Consider the following 20,992-nt stretch of genomic DNA (forward strand, 5'->3'; position numbering starts at 1 on the left):
CTATAATATTGCTAGTTTCTTTATACTGAAGGTACTTAGTTCTATCTAAAAATTTATAATATTGCTAGTTTCTTTGTACTGAAGATACCCAGTTCTATCTAAAATCCACAGTATTGTTAGTTTCTTTATGCTGAAGGTGCCTAGTTCAATCTAAATCCATAATATTGCTAGTTTCTTTATACTGAAGGTGCCTGGTTCTATCTAAAACACATAATATTGTTAGTTTATTTATACTGAAGGCACCTAGTTCTTTTCACAACACCTCAATTTTATGAAAAATACAAAAAATTGGCTACAAATAGATAAATATTTCCTAGGAAATAATTTTCTATTTTTTTTAACACGAAAATCTGTAAGGCTGCAAGCAGCACCTGTGGAAAATAGATTAAGCAGATAGATGCTTAGAGCATGGATTGCTATCCATGCTTTCTATCAACCTTGATGTCTGAAATGGACAGTGGGTAGCATCCTGTCCTTTAGTGTGCTTAGTTAGGTGTACATTAGATTTGTATAGCATGACAACTGTTCATTGTAACTGTAATCCAGATATTAAGTTGCAGTAGAATTTTTCTTATCTTAATGTGCCCTAAGTTGTATCTCTCTCTCTCTCTCTCTCTCTCTCTCTCTCTTTTTTTTTTTTTTTGGTTTTTCGAGACAGGGTTTCTCTGTAGCTTTGGAGCCTGTCCTGGAACTAGCTCTTGTAGACCAGGTTGGCTTCGAACTCACAGAGATCCACCTGCCTCTGCCTCCCGAGTGCTGGGATTAAAGGCGTGCGCCACCGCCACCCAGCTGTATCTCTTAATTATAACTTCTTCGTATACAAAGATGTTTCATCCATGGTTTTAAAGAAATAATACTTATGGAACATTTTAAATTATGTAATTTGGGATGATAACATTCTGAACCAGTATCAGAAAACTAGCAAAATTTCTCTATTGGTATTGGTATCTTTTGCTTTCTGAAAATGGATTATCTGTATCTACACAGCACACACGTGCCCACATACACTCACACTGATTCATGTATGGCTTGTTTATTTTAAAACAATAAATAGTTATCTCTGCCTTTTATTAATCGTCTTCTTCAGTGGGTCGAGTATTATGGGACCTATGACTGCTGCACGTTTTTGTGGTAACTCATGGAGATTGAAATAATTTTCATTCACAATGCTAGCTTCAGTTTCTTCTATCATGAGCCATATCAATATTCCATATTTCTGGTCACTTACCGGGAGTTCCTTTTAGGCTCTCAAGGTTACTTCACTTGTTTGGTTACTGGCAGGTGCGGCTGTAAATAGCGAACTAAGACTAAAGAAATGAAAATAGGTCTTGAGGGGTTGGTCCCAGAAAATTAAAAGAGAACAGCAGTTAAGTGAGAACACTCATGAAAGCAAGAATCAGTGCTTACAGGCTGACGGTGCAGCCGATGGCAAGGGATGCAGGGACCAGAGAGCGAGGAGGAGCCTTGGTAAAAGCTGCCCCTTGAAAGGATGGAGGTGTGGAATGCTAAGCGGCGGCGAAGACGACTGTGTCCAGTCCTTGATTTCTGTGTCTTCTTTTTAGGACATCTTGGCAAATTAACTAACAGTTTCATGCAGAGACAAGTGGAAACATTCTCGTGAGAAAAGAAAGCGGGGCAGGCGAAGGGTGCTCTCGACAGTTCAGTGCTCAGGGTCTTAGTGCAGCGTCCCAGAGTCTCGCTTACAGCCTGTGTGGCCTCTGTAGTCAGTCTCCCGTCCATGACGCCATGTGGGTTGCCGGTCTCTTGAAATTTCCTGCATGAGAATAGGAAAGCTAAGCTGGACGTAGTGGGGTTTTGTTGCTGCTGTTTTTGTTTTGTTGTTTTTTAAAGAATGCTAGCATTTAATGAACCTTCCTGTGTGGCTTCAAACCATAGCATAGGCATATCCCACACCGCTAGCTAGTTCCTTCAGCTCCTGTGCGGGCGATTTCGGCCCTCGTGATCACAGGCTGCTGCAGGAGCTCTCCTTTCCCAAGAACACAGCCGAAGTCTAACTGCGCCACATCAGCTATGGGAGCAGCTCCAGTCTTGTTTTTTTCAGTATTAACCCGTGTCTGCCCGCTAACCAGTGTCCACAGTCTGGTTCCTCTTTAAGTGGCAATGCTTCATCCAAGCTTTAAGTCCCCGGCAGGCATTTTTTGAAGCTGATTCTGTGGAGATGTATGCATGCCTCCAGCATTTTCTTCAACTCCTGGATGCCTGTGGTGCTTATGGCTGAGTCCATGACTGCGAATCACGTGATGCTCACTGCTGGGTCCAGGGCTGTGGATCACGTGGCCCCAGAGTTTCGGATCTTCATCACAGAAATCAGACCCATTAATTTTTTTAGTAATGGTTCTTAGCGTAACCACTGCCGTGGCGTGGGGTGACACACTCGTCAGAAAGAGAGGTCTGAAATTTCACGAGAGTTGGGGCAACATTTCCCTTTCTTAGAAATAAACAAATAAGAGAAAGAGATAGAGAGATTCGAAATTCACATGTGGCCTCCGCATCTCATCTGCTTAAAGAGAAGGAAATAAAGGCTTGTTACACACTGTCAACAGGGTAGCATTTTTGTTTGTTTTGATTTTGTTTTTTGCAAAACTGCATTTTTTTCCCTCTACAAATGCTTTAAATTCCCCGGTCTAGCAAACAGTGAAGATTATAATCAATTCGTTTCAAACAAGGGAATATTTTCTTTTAGATGGTCACGCAAACATTTTGCACAAGAGAACTTACATACATGTAAGTCTACCTGCTTATTTTTTTTTAATTTTGCAAATGTTTTTGGCTGGCCTTTTGGTTAACTTCTCTCTGCTTTGCTCTATCTTGGATTCGGGAAAAACATTTTACATATTTAAAGAGCCAGCAGCCCACCCCCCCTTTCTTTTTTCCCCATGTGTATTTTCCAAATGGGATTCAGCTGACCTAAATCCTGGAGTGTAGAATTTATAGCACAGTTCCCGGGTAACAACCTGAAGGGAAGACAACCCCACTTTATTTTCTGTGAATGAGTTAGTCACTATTCATTCACTAAGTATTTATCCAGCATATAAAAATGTCATGATTTTATCTAGATGCTCAAGATGTTTTACCAAACAAAACATCGGAAGTGATTTGATGGTTACATTGTTCTACAGAACAAGACTTACAATCAATGTAATTAAAGTACTACTGAGTAGATACATCAATATACTTTGTTACACGGTAATAATGACAGAAAAAAAGAGGAAGAAATGTTGACTCAACTAAGGGAATCTGGGAATGGGGTGGGGGGGGAGATGGGCAGGGTTGTCTGCCATTGCAGAAACTACATTCAAGGCAGGCTTCATTGGGGGGGGGGCGCGGACATTTGAGTTGACGTTTGAAGCAGATGAGGGAATTGGCCCTTCAGGTTCTGGAAGGAAAGATCCTAAGGTGATTGGGTGGCTAGTGCCAGGACTTCTGAGCCAGGAAGCTAGAGTTGCCAGGATAGAGTAGGACAACAAAGATGAAAATGCAGGGGAAATTCAGGACGATCAGACAGTAGTGCTGTGTAGGTCACTAATGCAAAGACTGCCTTCCTCCGAAGTCAGGGGAGACTCTAAGAACAGTGGCCTGTCAGATGTGTGTTGTCTGCAGAGGAGAGAGTAGAGCTGAGAAGGCCAGGTCACGGAAATGATGAGACCGCTCGTGGGAAAGACAGCGCTCACCCAATGCAGCAAGACATGTGGCCAGACTTGGAATATAGTTTCAAGCAGAACAGGCAGGATTGGTTGGAGGGCTGTGTGAGAGGTTTGGGAGGAGTTTGATTCCAAAGGGGGCTGAGATGTTTTAGGTCTGGATAACCAGAGGCCGGTGTGGTTATTCATTGAGTGTTCGTTACACGGAGGGCAAGGTCTCACGATACCTCTTGGATATCCAAGTGGGGATGCCAAGCAGGACTTGCCGTGTGTCTAGAGCTGAAGAAGAGGCCTGACATGGGGCTAGAACTTTGGCAGTAGTCAGCTTATGGTGGTGTTTAAATCAAGGGACAGGGCCTCGTGTTTCTCAATAACTCCATTTCATTCGCTTGGTGTTCAGATATGATTTCTCAAATTTAGACATACCTAGAAGGGCCACATAATGGGTGTTTGCCAGATCCCAGCATGGACAGGGCCTTGGACCTGATTGGGTTGGTGTGGGGATGAAGAAAAAAGTAACTGGGTGAACTGGGCTCTTGGATGGAGAGGTCACAGCACCCTGGAAGTCCAGGTTGTGTATTGTATGCAGTTGAAGAGGGAGGCTATGTTACTGCCTCCAGCTGAACATGGAGATGGGGTAATCACATACAGATAGACAAGGGTTCATGGTGAATCAAAGAGACAGGCTTAGCTAACCTAAGTAGGAGCAGCCTGTAAGTGGACAGACTTCAGGTTGTAAATATACTGAGGGAGAAAGCTGTGATGGAGATTTTCTGCAAACACTGTGGACACTGGCACTTGGTTCCTGGAAGAAGGCTTTGCCATCTCTCTAAGCCTCCCCTGTCCTTGACAAGGCCTTAGCCATGTAAACAGCACACATTCACTCAGGTATCCACATCTCCGCCAAGAAAATAGGACCAAGTGAATCCCAAACTTTTCAGGCAGTTTGGAGATGCAGGCAGACCTCTCGGGCTGCAAAGGACTGTGTAATTTGTAACGCCGCCAATGCATCGGATCCATTGCTTGTCATCAATGGGAGGGGCTTTTGTTTGGGGGCTGGCACCTCCATTTGGGGCTAGTGCTGAGTGTTTGAGGACAGGAAAGAACCCTCACCTATGTTCTTGTACTCAGCCTTCCTCCGGGAATGTCTGCACGTTTGTTTCACTGAGTGGATAATGGAAGACTTATGGAGGGAGGGCAGACATAAACTGGAGATGCTGCTCACCTTGCGTTCAGATGCTCACAGCTCTGACTCGGTGGGAATGTTCTGAGATGGAGTCATGGGAGGAGGGGAGCTGGAGGTTCCTTGCAGGTCACAGGAATTGATGTGGGCTATCCAGGAACTGGATGGTCAGAGGCTTCTAGAATTGTAGATGCCCAGGAGCTCTGTGCAGGGTTTTGTTCTTAGTGAGAAAGAACAAAGTTGTTTTCAGGGCTTGGAAGAGGGAAAGGAAAGGGCCCCGGCTTGTGAACGGTTTTACTGCATGCACAGTGTGGTGTTTAGAACGTATAGATCCATGGTAGACATGGTGACTTCTATTGTTTCCAGTGTGCTACATAGTGTCTTCCCTTTCTAAACAAGGAATAGAAGACATCCACTCCAGTCCCAGTGTGGAGAGAGTTGAAGCTCAGATTCAGATTTGCCTCCAATACCAGACAAGCTCATGGTATCAGTATGTTAGAGAAAGGAACTGGAGCTGCAGTATAGAGTACAGAAGACTTCACAGCAGCCAGGACGTGATACATTGAAACTTAATTACTGCCTCTCTACTGATTGCAGTGATGTGGAATGAGGAAGCTGTTTTCCCCCCAAACTTCATAAAGCCAGGGGACACAGAAGCAATTGAAAAATAATTAATCTTAGTCAAGACAGCCGAGTCTGTAATCTCAGCTCTGTGGATCTGAGGGAGCAGCAGAAATTCAAGGACAGTCTGGGAACCTTATGAGATTCTGCGACGGAACACAAACAGAAGGCTGGGGACGACATGGTTTTTAAGGGTTCATGGTTAACACACTGGAGGGCCCGGTTCAGTCTCCAATCCATGTCTCTCTTTGTCTCTGTCTTTCTCTCCTCGTACTGAACTTATTGATGTACAGGAAATCAGCTTCAGCAGAATCAACCACAGGCTTTGGACTGAGCAAAACAGACTCCGGGACCCTGGGGTTAGGATATTATTCTGCAGACGGGGAAATTCAGACACAGAGAGATAACTGGGTCTCCTAAGCCCAACACAGGCATCTGGTAGCAGGAGAGGACCTGATACCCGGGCCTCATCCCTTACCTGCCTCTGCCCAGGAGCCATCCCCTCCGTAGCCTTTTGCTCTTTTGATAACAATGCCACTGATTGCTGGGGTTTTTGCTTTATTTTTCCTTCGTGCATGTGAACAGCCCAGTAAAAAAGCTGTAAAATACTGGCCAGCGTGCCACTTTGGGATCTGAAGAGTACAGAAACAAAACAACAGGAGAGAAGCCAAATAAACAAATAATAACTCAATCTAGAATCACGTGGGGAGAAAATCTCAACCGAAGAACAATTTAGGTCAGGCTGGCCTGTGGACATGTCTCTAGGGTTGTCTTGACAGTCAATAGACCAGGTCCACCGTGTATGGTGCCCTGAATTGTGCAAGAATGAAGAAAGCTAGCTGGATAGAGGCGCAGACAGGCAGGGGACAGGGATGCACTTTTCCCTCTTGTCTCCCAACTGGGGGTGTGATGTGATTACTGGAGTTCCTGCCTCGCCTACCCCAAAGTGGTGGGCTGTAACTTGGAGTTGAAAGCCAGATGTACTCTCGCTTTCCCCATGTTATATCCTGTCCTAGTGATAGAAGTAAGAGTAGATTAGGAATCAGACATTTAGGCGATAGCCCTGGGTGCGGCTCCATAGATTGCTCATTTTTTATGCCGTGGTAATAATGGTACTTCCCTCACACACATGCTTGCTTTGACAGTTAAACGAGATGCATGTAGATTGGCGAGCTCAGAGCCCAGATAACTGATTTATATTCCAGCACTGAAACGTACTATTATTATTATTATTATTTATCAGCAGTTGGAGAGGCAATGTATTCGAATACCCAGTGCCATTTGGGAGATGGCCCGATGCGAGGCTGTTTTATTATACGCGTGTCTTGTTTGATGCGGTATGATAGGAATGTTTCAGACCATTTATTTCTACTCACTGGATGTCCTGGAGTTTCATTTAGACCATCTCATCAGAGTTAATGTGACTGACCATTCTCCTTATTACCATCCAGTGGGAAGACAGCCTTGATCTGTGCACTACCAAAATAGCGCCATTACCTTCCTCTCCTGCTTCCCCCAAATGGCATCGTCTTTATCTTATCAAGGCTAGGCAAGAAGGAGGTCATGATTTGTTTTTAGGATGGGGACAAGGTTACAGTTTTGAGAAGCCTTAACCCAAAGATTGTGCCATACAGACTGATTTACTGTAGCCTTCTTCAGAGGAACGTTCAGCTCTGCGGCCGTGCAACCGTGTGGACTTGTCGTGTAGACTTTGCTCTGAAACACAAAGCACACAGTGGTCCCTTTCTTGTTCACAAGAGGAGCAGACGAGCTCGTGCAGATCAGTGTGCTCTGCTGAGAAACTTCAGGGACCCCATGGCAAGCACCACGGTGCATTTCCCTGCTCTCCATTCAGCCAACAATGGATTGTTTCCCACAGTGTGGAATAATGTTTTTACCGTGTTTTGTCATAATGCCAGAACTCCAGCCATGATTTGATAGCCTTCAGGGGTGGGACTGGAGATGGTGTGTGTGTGTGTGTGGAGGGGGGGATCTATCTGATGGTACATTATTTTCAGATTTTTTTAAATGTAGCTAGGAAACATGCAAAAGCTAGGACCAGCAATTACAAATTATAAACACTGAAGTTCTGAGGTTTTTGTTTCCTCTGCAGTTTCGTGTGTGTGTGTGTGTGTATGTGCGCACGTATGCCTGCATACATACATACATACATACACACATACATTCATACATACAAGTACACAACAGATAGAGCCAAAGTAACCTGCTAATTTGCCGATGACTACCCCTGACACTCCAGAGTTACCTGTTCTCTCTCCCTATACTAACTGAAGTCTTTTCCCCCTCCTGTGTTTCAGTTACCATTTCTACAAGCACCTTCTTCGATGGCTTGTTGGTGACGGGACTGTATACCTCGACAAGTGCCCAGTCTTCTCAGAGCGTTGGAGGCGCCAGTGCTTTCGGATTCGGTAAGCCATCCTGTTAGAAGGAGCCAGCAACTGTCAAGATTTTAGACAGCTACGTCGTCTTTGTTGTTTGGGGAATATCAGTTTTGAAAGTGTTCAGCTTTTGTTACTAAAGGGAAAATAACGTAAAATTGTATGTGTATGTGTGTGCTTGATATCAGGTGCTGTGTTGAACCATTGTACTCAGCCTGCCATGGTCTTGGTAGACAATTTCCCTTTTCTGAATTTTCTTTCCCCACTCCTCTCCCTCATGCCTTGCTTCCTTCCTCCTTTTTTGAGCATTCATGGCTTCTTCATGTGCATTTATTGTCCTTTATTCTCACTCATCCCCTCCCTTCCTGTTGTCCCTTGTGTAGGTCTCTTCTCCCCATGCGGTTTTCCTGTCTGATTTCTTACCATGTATATTTTATCGTTGTCTATTTCCAACCTCCCCTAAGGTGTTTTATTCACACCTCATGATCTACTTTCTAGTTTAAGGCATATAAATAAACATATAATTTTAAATATAGGTTCTGCATATTTAAGAAAACATACTGTTAGGTTTTTTTTTCTTAAAAAAAATTGGTTTGTTTCACTAAACATAATGCTTTTTAGTTGCATCTACTTTTCTAGATAGGTCCAGATCTCATTTTACAGATGCATGAAATTGCATTGTGTGTATGTACACTCTTTTTTGCATTCAGCTGTTGATGGGAATCTAGAGTGGTCTGTTTCCTGTGCTGTGCGGTCATCACCCTGGATGCACCAACCTCTCTGTGCTGTGCTGACCCAGAACCATTCTGGGATAGACCCGAGTCACCACAGGACAGCTCTGTTCCGGGCTCTTGAGGGACATCCATGCTGACTTCTCAAATGGCGTCGTGTGTTTCTATTCCCACCAGCATCAAATGATAATTACCGTTTTCTAACATCCTCACCGGGGAATGGCAGCCTCTCTGTCCCCCTCTCTATCTTCTACCATGATTATTCTTGGTTCTGTGGGTTTAGTGCAAATTTTTGAGTTTTTCATTCAATGTGATGGGATTTATTTTGACATCCATGGTTCATTCAGTTTTCATAGCTATGCCCATCAGACGGTAGAAGAAAAGGTCCACGCTGTTTAATAAGGAAGAATTGTATAAAGGGAACTCAGCAGTGTTTGTTAATTTCATCCGATGGGTATTTATAAAAGAACATCACTTAATACTTAAATGACTTAAGTGTTTGTTCTTAAATCAGAGATCTGGCAGACTACACCTGTGGCAAGGCAGAAGGCTTCATGGAGGCCATCAGTCCCAGAGGACTCTCAGTTTGGAAATCTCTCATTTGCCCGTGATCAGTCCCAGAGGACTGTCAGTTTGGAAGTCTCTCATTTGCCCGTGATCAGTCCCAGAGGACTGTCAGTTTGGAAGTCTCTCATTTGCCCGTGATCAGTCCCAGAGGACTGTCAGTTTGGAAGTCTCTCATTTGCCCGTGATCAGTCCCAGAGGACTGTCAGTTTGGAAGTCTCTCATTTGCCCGTGATCAGTCCCAGAGGACTGTCAGTTTGGAAGTCTCTCATTTGCCCGTGATCAGTCCCAGAGGACTGTCAGTTTGGAAGTCTCTCATTTGCCCGTGATCAGTCCCAGAGGACTGTCAGTTTGGAAGTCTCTCATTTGCCCGTGCGCTGCAGTCTTGTCGACCTGGATGAAATAGGCTCCATGGAACATCAAAACTGCACATTTAATATCAAAACCATTGATCTTATGCTAAAATCGTGAAACTATAAAGGCGTGGCAAAGGTAGAATTGCATTATCAAAAGCCAGCATGTGCTCATGCTATTTATTACATAAGTATTTTCCCTTACGAAAGCTTGATACTTGGCCTATCCGAGATAAGGCCTTTGACCTTGTAGTTTAAAAGAACCTGGAAGGTACCTCACTATCAAGCATGGGGAATCATCCCATGGAAAATTTTAATCTGTTGCTATCTGCTTCTAAGGCTAAAACTCGGGGGAAACATTCCTCTTAGGTATAAAGAGTCCACTGACTTAGCCTTACTTTTTTGGGCTCCAGAGAGATGAAGGGTCTAGCTACAGCCATATCTATAGTATTTGTGCATAAATGTTGCCATTTTACTGTAGCAGAACTCATACATGTGGCACCAAATTTAGCTGATAGAACTTGAAGATATTCAGCTCAATGTGAATTTTAGATTAATTTTTATCTTAAGTATACAATGTTTTTTTTTAACATTTTTAATGGTTTATTTAATGTGCATTGGTGTGAAGGTGTCAGATTCCTGCAACTGGATCTTCAGACAGTTGTGAGCTGCCATGTGGGTGCTGGGAATTGAACCCAGGTCCTTTGGAAGAGCAGTCAGTGCTCTTAACCACTGAGCCATCTCTCCAGCCCAAGTATGCAATGTTTATCTACCAGGCTTTACCCCTAACACAGTTTTCAAAAGCTCTGGAGTTATGGTTTGGTAACTTAAAGCTCCTTAGATGGTTCTTACTATTTTTTAAATTAATTAATTAACTAAAGTGTCTTTTTGTCCCAGTTAACTTTCTGCTGTGATAAAATGCCCTTACAAAAGCAACTAAAGGGAGAACAAGTTTACTTGGCTTATAATCGGAGGGTTCAGTCTATCATGGAGGAAGTTCTAGTGGCTGGAGCCTGAGGTATCTGGACACAGTATCAATATTCAGGAGGCAGAGAATGAGGAACGCATGTGCTTAGCTAGCATTCTCCTTCTAAGCTGGTCTAGTGATGCTGCCCACTTTAGGGTGGCTCTTCCACCTCACAGGTATGTCCAGGAACTGGTCTCAGAAGACGCTAGGCTCCATCAAGTTGATAACATGACAGTCACCCAGGTTGGTCTTGAGTCCTGGGGATGCTCCTGTCTCAGCCTTTCAAGCACTAGAAGTACAGTGCAAGTCACCAAGCTGGCTCCTGTGACTTTATCCAGGGCTGAGACACTGCTGGATCTTCTGTTACTCAGCTCAACATTGCCTGCAATACATCTGCACGGTTAGTTCTAAAATTACTCCAGATGGGGTGAATCAGAAACTGGGGTGGGGCCGACAGGGGAAGCCAGTCATCATTTTAAAAAAACAACAAAGGACCTGGGTGATTTTGACAACTTATTTCCACTGATGCAGTAGAAATACAAATAGCAGTTAAAGACCATATATAAATGTAATAGCAAGTAGAGGAAATTGATGGAATATGAAATATAAGTGGATTTCTGTTTTGGAGTAGTTTAGTGGTTATGGTGGGATGAGGCTGAAGTAATACGATTTATTCTTTGATGCAGAACAAAAGAGTTGCCGAATACATAATGTGTTGTTGGTCTCTGGGTGTTTTGATGGAATGTTAAACATGGTTTGCTTGGCATTTTCCAACACGTAGGATTAGCGTGTGATATGTTTAACTGGCTGTGACAAAGGAGGCAAAAGAAAGCATGTAGTTGAGTTTAAATCGATTTTGGACACTTTTTTCTCCTCTTTAGAGTTAATTTTGATTGTATTAATTACACTAAAGTTGCAGCTACTTTCTGGAATATCAAATGCATATAAGAACAGCCCAAGTAAGGCCATAATTATTCTTCAGATACCGTTGTAGAAACATAATTCTACGAACGTAACTACAGCCTTTTATGCAAAACCAGAATTCTTCAAATAAAATGCATGCCTTGCTGACCAAAAATAGATAAATGCCTAATAGCCAGAAATACATTAAAACAATAGCTACACAAAGATGCATTGTGCACAGCGATGTTTGGTTTGAAGTGCCTCATTTTGCTTGTCAGTGTAAGAAAACACTCTGCCCCAGGGAAGTGTGACGCTTAATTATGGATTTCTCTTTGTGTATGGGGGGGGGGATAAGAAAAGCGCCTTCCCCTTGTCTTTGGCTTTGAATTCTATCTAGCTCAATCATGTAAATTTTCAAGGCTTATTGTGGTTGCTCAATGAAGGGGGATTTGAATATCCTTTCATATAAAATTGTTCCTTTGCCAGAGCTGAGATTCATTTTACTCGATTTTTAATATTCTGTCTCTGAATGCTGGAACTTTTACGCACGTTTTGGTATCCTGCCTCTTCGATCTGAGAATCTAGTGGGCACAGCCAATGCAGAGAAACCAAGCGTGCAGTTGAACCCCCAGTAATCTTGCCTGATCAGCCAGCACATCTGCCATGTCAACAACTATTTGATGAAATTTGTTTAGAGTCCTTGGTATCTTTCATTCTCCTCTTTTCGGGGGGCACTTATTAGACATCTAGTCATTTAAGTTATAAAACTCTTTGAAAGTTAAGATTCAATGAAACCGGCGTATGTGGAGGGCTGCGTTAGCGAGCAGATCCTGAAGTATGTTCTTTTTAGTTTTTTTCCTCTCAAGCACTCTTTGAATCGTATTTTAATGGTTATTAATAGATGGGCATATTATCTCCAATACTACCTTTAATTATTACCATGAAAAGTTTTTAACTTCATTGTCTTATTTTTTAAAAAGTATTATTTGGCACCAAGGCATATTTACAAAACAAAACACCTGTTCCAAGGCAGGCCTTGAATCTATTAATACATGGGTCTCTGGATCATAAAGATATGTAATTCACCAGTGGGTTCAGATTTCATACCACGATGCAAATTTCTGTTACCGCTTTGCTTTACTGACACTAAGAATAAAGACAGAAGGGCCGGTTGAGCTGTCTTTAGGTTATACTTCATAATAGGTCTAAGTAGAAGTGTTACACCTTAGCAAATTTTCACTTGGAAGCCCTTGTCCCTCCACCCATTTGGTGAAGTCAGTCGGTCCTAGCTGTTCTGTCTGGGTCTGTGAACCACATGCATTGTGGACAGAGACACACGTTTAGGGCTTATTATTTATCTATAAAAACAAAAGAGCCACTGGCAATCTCATTAGGTGTGGGTGTACCCATTTGCTAGCTTAAATTAAGGTAATACTTTATACCAAAAGGTCTGGTTAAAGTTATTTCGTCTGTGTTTTTAGAAAGAGATGTGGAAATAAATGCAATTCAAATATCATTGTGTAATTCGAAGCCTGACCTTTTATTGGGTATGGCAAATGATCTGTAATTAACAAGACAATTCTAGGTTAATTAAACAAATTACTCTAGTCAATGGGACAAGGAGCAGAACTGACAAGAGGTGGTACCACGATTAATTTCTCCTGCTTGCCGGGGATTAATCCAAGCATGACTTTATCCATTTCACTTGGGTAGGCTGGCGCTATTGGCAACATCAATACAAACCTTATCTGGTTAGTATTTGACATGTTATGAAGAATTCAGAGGTATTTCCTGACGCCTACATAACTTGAAAATTGCATCCTATAGGGCGGTGGGATACATTTAAGGTGGAGTAATTCACCAATGCATTGCCAGTGCGAATCAGACAGGGACGTAAGGCCTGAGCTGAGCTGTAAGAGTCAGCGAAAGCAGTTTCCTGTAGTGTCTTATCACATGGTCTCTGGTGTGTGGCAACTCAGCTTCCATGCTGGTTTTTGCTAAGTTACGTGACGACTTACCTTCCACAAATCTAGGTGTTTGCATCTGAAACATCAGAATAACAGACTGGCCCACTTCACACAGTTATTGCATAGATGAAAGGAGATATCCATTCAAATGCCTGATATGTAATATATGCTCAAAGTAGGCAGGAGATGCTGACTCTCACTGGGTGTGTTCATTGCTCACCCCCGCTGTCAATGCACGGGTGGGGAAGGAAGCCTAGAAGGTCAGCGGGTGTCTATGACACAAAGCAGAGCAAGCGTGAGAACTAAGGCCAGGTATTCTGGCATCACAGCCAGTTCTCAGGGGCTTCTAAAGACGAGCATTCAGGAGTGCACAAGATTGTTGACAGAGGTTTCTTTCCTGCCCTGTTCCCACAGTTGTTAAGTCCCAGAGAAACCACACAGAGGTCTACATTAACTATAAACTGATTGGCCCATTAGTTCAGGCTTCTTATTAACTGTTACAACTTATATTAACCAATTATTTTTTTTAAAGATTTATTTATTTATTATGTATACAGTATTCTTAGTATTCTGCATGTATGCCTGCAGGCCAGAAGAGGGCACCAAATCTTATTACAGGTGGTTGTGAGCCACCATGTGGTTGTTGGGAACTGAACTCAGGACCTTTGGAAGAGCAAGTAGTGCTCTTAACCACTGAGCCATCTCTCTAGCCCCAATCAATTACTTTGTTTGTTAGCCACATGGCTTGGGGCAGGGCAGTCACATCTTGCTTCTTCTGTGGTTGGGCCAGGACTGTGGACCAAGCTTTCCTCTTCCCAGAGTTCTCCTGTTCTCCTTGACCCACCTCTACTTCCTGTCTGGTTGTCCCGCCTATACTTCCTGCCTGGCTACCGACCAATCAGCCTTTATTTATAATTGACAGGGTACAGACCGTTGTCCCACAGCACAAGATGGCTGAGTAAGTAAAGGTTTCCTGTCACCAGACCTGACAGCCGAGGTTCTAGCATCAGGACTCACGCGGTGGAAAGAGATAACAGAGTTTCACAACATGTCCTGAGTACCATACACACTGTAGCAGTACCTGCTCCCAAATAAATAAGTAATGTTTGCATGTATGGAAAGCATAAAAACCAGAATCCACATAGCACACGGGTATCCTTTTGAAGTATACATTTTATTCCTTTTTAGTGTCTCCTGAGATTTACACTTGATACCACTCTCTGGAGTCATCCAGAATAATCCAAAAGAAATGTACCCACTGGCAGTCACTCTCCAGTTTCTCCACCTTTTGTCCCTGACAGCTAACTACTCTGCTTTTTGTGCATGTGAATTTTCTGGCTTTGGATAACTGTCATAAATGGAATTATATAATACATGGTCTTTTCTGCTTGGTGCCTTTTCCTTAGCATGTTTTCAAAGATCATCATGTTGCCACAGAATAAATATATCATTCTTCTTTATGGAATAATAATATTCTATTATGTGCATACAATGTTTTCTATTTAGGGTGTGGATGTGTGGAGGTTACCAGATACCAGAGTGGTGTGAATTTAGGGGACAAAAGAATGAAAATATTTAAAGGAATCACAATACGTGGGGTCATCAGAGCCCTTCAATACTTATCAGCGGCCCTGCAGCCCCCATAGATTAAAATTAATTAGTATGTCTGGTGACTCTGACCTGAAAACAATTAAACGTACAAGACTCATTTATCATGTGCCCTCCCCTGTTGCCATTCGTCAGACCATTGCATGTTTCAACCTCAGCCCCGTGGCCTCAATGTACACCAGGGGATAAACAAGCCAGGCCAACAAAGCTTATCAGTCCAGGGATTTGAACCTGATATTTTTAGCAACTCTTCATGAGCTGGATACAACGGGCAGGTGACCTGTTCGGGTGAATACCCTATCACCCTTCTAGACCTCCATCCTGACCCACTAACTGCTGAACAAGTGTAATATCCTTTCTCTCCTCCCTGACTTCATTTCCTCTGCTAACACTTTCTTTTCGACTTCTGCTGTTGGCCCCAACAGTACCTTGGGTTAATGTATGTACAACTGACTGGGACTAGGGGGACGGTAGCATCAGTACAGTGCTAACCTCGCAAACACAAGGCCCTAAGTTCTATCTTCAGAACCCAAATTAAAAATCTAGGTGTAATGATACAAATTTGTAATCTCCGTGCTGGAAGCTGGAGATGGGAGGATCCTTCAGTCTTGCTGGTCAGCCAGACTAGCCCACTTGCCAAGCTGAAGGCCAGCAGAAAACCTGTCTCAGAAATAAAGTAGATAATTCCTTTGGGTATTGGGAACAATACCCAAGATTGTCTCCTTGCACGCACAGATTAGAACATTTGCAAACAGACAAAGGGGGAGGCACAACCTTTTAGGATTTAAGGAGATGATCCAGTCACATGTGTAAGCAGAGGCATTTAGGTGTGGAGAAGGAGGGACATTGCTGTTTTTAAGTTTAAGGAGATTTCTAAGATTGCACAGAAATATATGTGTGCACAGGTGCACACACATTCACAACTGCACAGATATGTAACTCACCACTGCCCCGCTGCCACTGCACTCTTCCCCTTTCTCTCCTGGAGTTGGCAGGTGTTGTAATATGAACGGCGGGCCGCTTCCTGCCATCCGGCTAACTTTACCCAAAATAATTACACGGAAACTGTATTCTTTTAAACACTGCCTGGCCCATTAGTTCCAGCCTCTTATTGGCTAGCTCTTACATATTGATCTAACCCATTTCTAATAATCTGTGTAGCCCACGAGGTATGGCTTACCAGGGAAGATCTTAACCTGCAGCTGTGTCGGGTGGGAGGATCATGGCGACTGCCCCACTTGGCTTCTTTCTCCCAGCATTCTGTTCTGTCTACTCCGCCTACCTAATTTTCTGTCCTATCAGGCCAAACAGTTTTCTTTATTAGTTAACCAATGAAAGCAACAGATAAGACACAAGACCCACCTCCATCAGGCAGGCACCAGTGCTTTTGGGTCCAATGACTCGATGTTGTTTGTAGAAAAGATACAATGAGCTTCCTGAGACAGTCCATCCAGCTTCATCTCTTGTGAGAGAGCAGAATCAATTTTGCACCATACTTAAATTCTTACTTCAACCCTCATCTCTTTCCAAAATGACAGCTCTGTCATTCTTTGGGAATATGTTCTGAAATAGTTTTTAAATTGTGTGTATGTAAGTGTAAGTGTGATGTGTACTATGTATATACATGTAGACCTCATGTACGTGTGCATGTGTGGAGGGCAGGGGACATCCTAGTGTGTTGGCCCTTAATTTGGAGGCAGGGTCTCTTTGTTCTTTGCTGTTGTGCAGGCCATACCTATGAGTGCAATTAGGAGCTCTTGACTCTGCCTCCCAACTCCCTGTAGACACACTGGGATTACAATCCTCCATCATCAAACCATCTCCCTGTAGACACACTGGGAAATACAGTCCTGTATCATCACACCGTCTCCGTGTAGACACACTGGGACTACAGTCCTCCATCAGCACACTGTCTCCCTGTACACACACTGGAATTACAATGCTCCATCAGCACACTGTCTTCGTGTAGACACACTGGGATTACAGTCCTGTATCATCACCCTGTCTTCCTGTAGACACACTGGGATTACAGTCCTGTATCATCACACCGTCTCCATGTAGACACACTGGGACTACAGTCCTCCATCAGCACACTGTCTCCCTGTAGACACACTGGGATTATAGTCTGCATAATCACACCGTCTTCCTGTAGACACACTGCGATTACAGTCTGCAAAATCACACTGTCTCCCTGTAGACACACTGCGATTACAGTCTGCAAAATCACACTGTCTTCCTGTAGACACACTGGGATTACAGTCTGCACAATCACACCATCTCCCTGTAGACACACTGGGACTACAGTCCTCCATCATCACACCGTCTCCATGTAGATACACTGGGATTACAGTCCTCTACAATCATGCCATATGCAGTTTCTCCTACACAGTAAGCATGCTACTCACCATGCGATCTTCACAAATGCTTATATTTATAATTATAAGATTATAATTAGGTGAGCAATGAAGGAATATATTTCATATAAAGGTACAGCTCCTGGCTTTAACTTCAGTACCTTCCCACGCAATGGCTCATAAAGTTTTCCCTGCAAATGTTAAGAAGTAAGACACTTGTTTTCTTCTTTTGGGTAAAAAGTTATATTCTAGGTAGGATATATCCATTTCCTGATTCCCTTAGATACTCTATTAGTATTCATATTTATTAATCCTTAATACTTTGTATATCCTATAGACTGTAGAAGAATTTCACCCTGCCAATATGTGTACCTAGAAATCACTGGAGAAAGTTTGAATTTGTAACCCCATGTATTGGTTGGTTTTGTGTGTCAACTCCACACAAGCAAAAGTGATCAGAGAAGAAGGAACCTCAGCTGTGGTATTGCCTCCATGAGCTACAGATCTAAGGCATTTTCTCAATTAGTTATTAATGGAGGAGTCACAGCCCATGGTGTGTTGTACCATCCCTGGGCTGCTGGTCCTGGGCTCTATAAGAAAACAGGCTGAGCAAACCACAAGAAACAAGTCTGTACACAGCTCCCCTCCATGGCCTCTGCATCAGCTCCTGCCTCCGGGATCCTGCCCTGTTTGAGTTCCTGTCCTGACTTCCTTCAGTGATAAACAGCAATGCTGAAGTGTAAGCTAAATAAACCCTTTCCTCCCCAACTTGTATTTTGGTCGTAGTGTTTCATCGCAACAATAGAAACCCTAACTTAAGATCCCCTGAGATGAATAATTCTTCTAGGTCTTCATTTCTGCTCAAATGAATATGTTCAGCATTGAAGTGGATGGATTTCGTATGAACAGAGTCAAGAAGTATACCTTTTACAGCAGATTATGGTAGAAACTGCCACCCTGTAAGTTAGGACTTTTACATTTTAGTGTGTCTACTAGTGTTTAAATTTTGTTAAATAAAGTATGTCTCTCTTAGCATGCTAAATCCTGGTTTCTGTTAAAGACACCACTTTCAAGGCCTCTTGATGGCATGAGGGACAGGCCAGGGAAAAACAGTGGATTTTCCTGGGGTGCTTTCTCCTGTGCCAACATTTTAAAGAAGAATCCTGAAAAATAAATTTCAGTAAAATTAAACATTATTCCTCATATAAAAGCAAAATTGATATATCTTTTTTCCTTTTAAATATAATAATTAGTTAAAAACACTGAGGAGTCTTGGTATTTTGCTAAGAGAGTCTTATTTCCAGGGGGTGTGCCAAACTGTCATTTACCAGGAGCAGGTGCGTGCTTCAGGGGACAGACTTAAAGGGCTGACCCAGACCATGTCTAACCTGTAATGTAGTATTTGCGCTTGAGATTACCCTCTCCCTGGTACATGCATTTGTGTTCTATGTTAACAGTAAATTGTTTACTGTTCTAGTTGGTAGTGGAACACGGGAGAATGGAGTCTGAAAATGAGGCAGACGAAAGTCTCATGCGGTAGCCAACTTTATTCAGAAGAGCAGACAGTTTATACTCGTGCACAATTAAAAGTCACATGAGTAAAGTGTACTATCACAAGGACAAGCCGCGTGTGGCAAAACCATGTGTTCCCACCGAGACAGACAAACATTTAATTGAATCCGTTACACCTGGGAAGAGCACAAAGCCACATTCCGAGAACAGTTCTGTGTTTCGAAGAAACTGAGATCACAGACTCTTGTCTTGTTTTCTTGGCGTTTTCTCACACATGCTCAGAATTCTCCTCTCAAAGCTTCATTCGCCGACTATGTGCTGACAGGAAATGACTTAAATATACTCTTGGATAAATTCAGCCACTTCTTTCCTGGCAGTTATATCAAAGGAAAGTGGATTTCATAATGCTATTAATTCCTAGAAGTAATTCTAGAATTATCTTTGAAATAAATGTGGGTGGGTGTGAAAGGAACACCTTGGCATCGACCAGGGAATATTTCTGGATGCAATTCTAGAATTTGAAAATTGATAGAGGAGTGTAATAAAGTCATCCCACCAAATGAGGTGCATCCTGCCCCGTCTCTTGTTTTGCAGTTTTGAATTCACCCCTCTTATGCTCAATTTTGCATTTACCCAAACAGAATAGACATGTAGGCTGTTCTCTGAGGCAGACACGGAGCTAAATTACTGTTTTCAAGACTTGGAGTGTCTAAGTGGAAAGATACTTGCTGATGTGGGAGTTGCCATTTTGGAAAGCAGAATAGCAGAGATTGTTACTATTTCAGTTAAAGTTCAGATGGTGCCGCCCTGCCCACTTCTCTTCCTACATGTTTTCATACATCTGAACCGTGTTGTTGCTATTATCCAGTTAATCCTGCTATTTCTGGCCCTCTTGCTGCAATGTTTCTCTCCAAATAAACTCTGATAACTAGCAACCTGTTGGAGATGGCATCTGGAAAGGTATTTCATTGATTGGGAGGCAGAGGCAGAGGCAGGCGGATCTCTGTGAGTTCGAGGCCAGCCTGGACTACAGAGTGAGACTGAGTTCCAGGACAGCCAGGACTGTTTCACAGAGAAACCCTGTCTCAGGAAAAAATAATAATAATTATTTGCATGATGAGAAGAATGTTTTTTAATCCTGAATGACCTACTGACATTTCTTACAGTAACAACAAAAGCAGGAAAAAAAATGTTACTAATAAAAGAAGAATTCAGCTGGACTTTTGGCTTTCTCTCTGGACAAGAGGGCTAGTGACCAAGCAGGTCTCGAAAACTTGTGAGGTTGATGACGTTGACCACTCCCCAATCTGGCCCTGTTCCTTTTCTTCCTTCTTGTCTCCTTTTCAATAAAACACTGATGTCTGTCATATCTTAGAATGAACCTTGAATTCTGTGTGCACAGCAACTTTTCCCACAGGGTGCTTCTTGCCACCATCCATGTCTTGTGATGTATTGATAGGACCTGTGTGAAAAAAGGTGATTACTGCTCTTAAAAGTTTGGAATATCATAGTTTAATAACTTAAGCAGCATTCCTTCAATATGGTTTTGTCCTTACAAATAAATCCAGAAGATGAAATCCACTCTATCCAGCTGAGTGATTCTTGACATCATTGTACAACCATCACCACTAGTTTGGAAATATGGCCGTTGCTCTAGGAAGAAGCCCCATGTCCGCTAACCAGGAGTTCTTCAGCATCCTGCCCCCCTCCGCACGAGTCCTCAGAAACCCCTAGTCTGTTTTCTGTGGATTTCTGAATTTGCTTACTCTAGAAGTCACGGTAATTCATGCAGATATGGTTTTTCATGAGCGATTGATTGATTTGCTTGCTGTATTCAAGGTCTGTCTACATTGACACTTAAGTACTTCAGTTTTATTTATGATGGAATGATATTCCATTTCTGGATATTCCGTATTTATTTATCTATCCAGTCTGCTAACGGGTAGTTTAGCTTCTATGCCCTGTGAACCTTCGTGCACAGGTGTTTGTTGTGGGAACATATGGTTCAAATCCTCTTGGGTGTGTGGCTGGGATGGAACTGCTGGTCATTCGGTACTTGTGCTTTATGTTAAAGAACTGTTTTCTATGTCAGCTACACCTTGCTTATCTTTTTAAAAATGGAACTGTCCAGTTGTTGCCTGTGGAGATTCATCTCCTTACATTTCCAC

The 20,992-nt window shown here is 42.8% G+C and overlaps 1 protein-coding gene across 1 annotated transcript in view; it reads left to right on the forward strand.

Annotated features, from left to right (window-relative positions):
• The window catches only part of Reln (reelin), a 445,074-nt gene that overhangs the window by 57,677 nt on the left and 366,405 nt on the right, over window positions 1-20,992 (forward strand). Inside the window, exon 2 of the mRNA XM_041668128.1 lies at window positions 7,785-7,895. Coding sequence (XP_041524062.1) covers window positions 7,785-7,895 — 111 coding nt within the window. The remainder of the gene's footprint in view (window positions 1-7,784; window positions 7,896-20,992) is intronic.

The sequence above is a fragment of the Microtus oregoni genome, unplaced genomic scaffold (genome assembly GCF_018167655.1).
Source record: "Microtus oregoni isolate MIOR12 unplaced genomic scaffold, Mior012 000018F_ref0000195, whole genome shotgun sequence".
Taxonomy (NCBI): Eukaryota; Metazoa; Chordata; class Mammalia; order Rodentia; family Cricetidae; genus Microtus; species Microtus oregoni.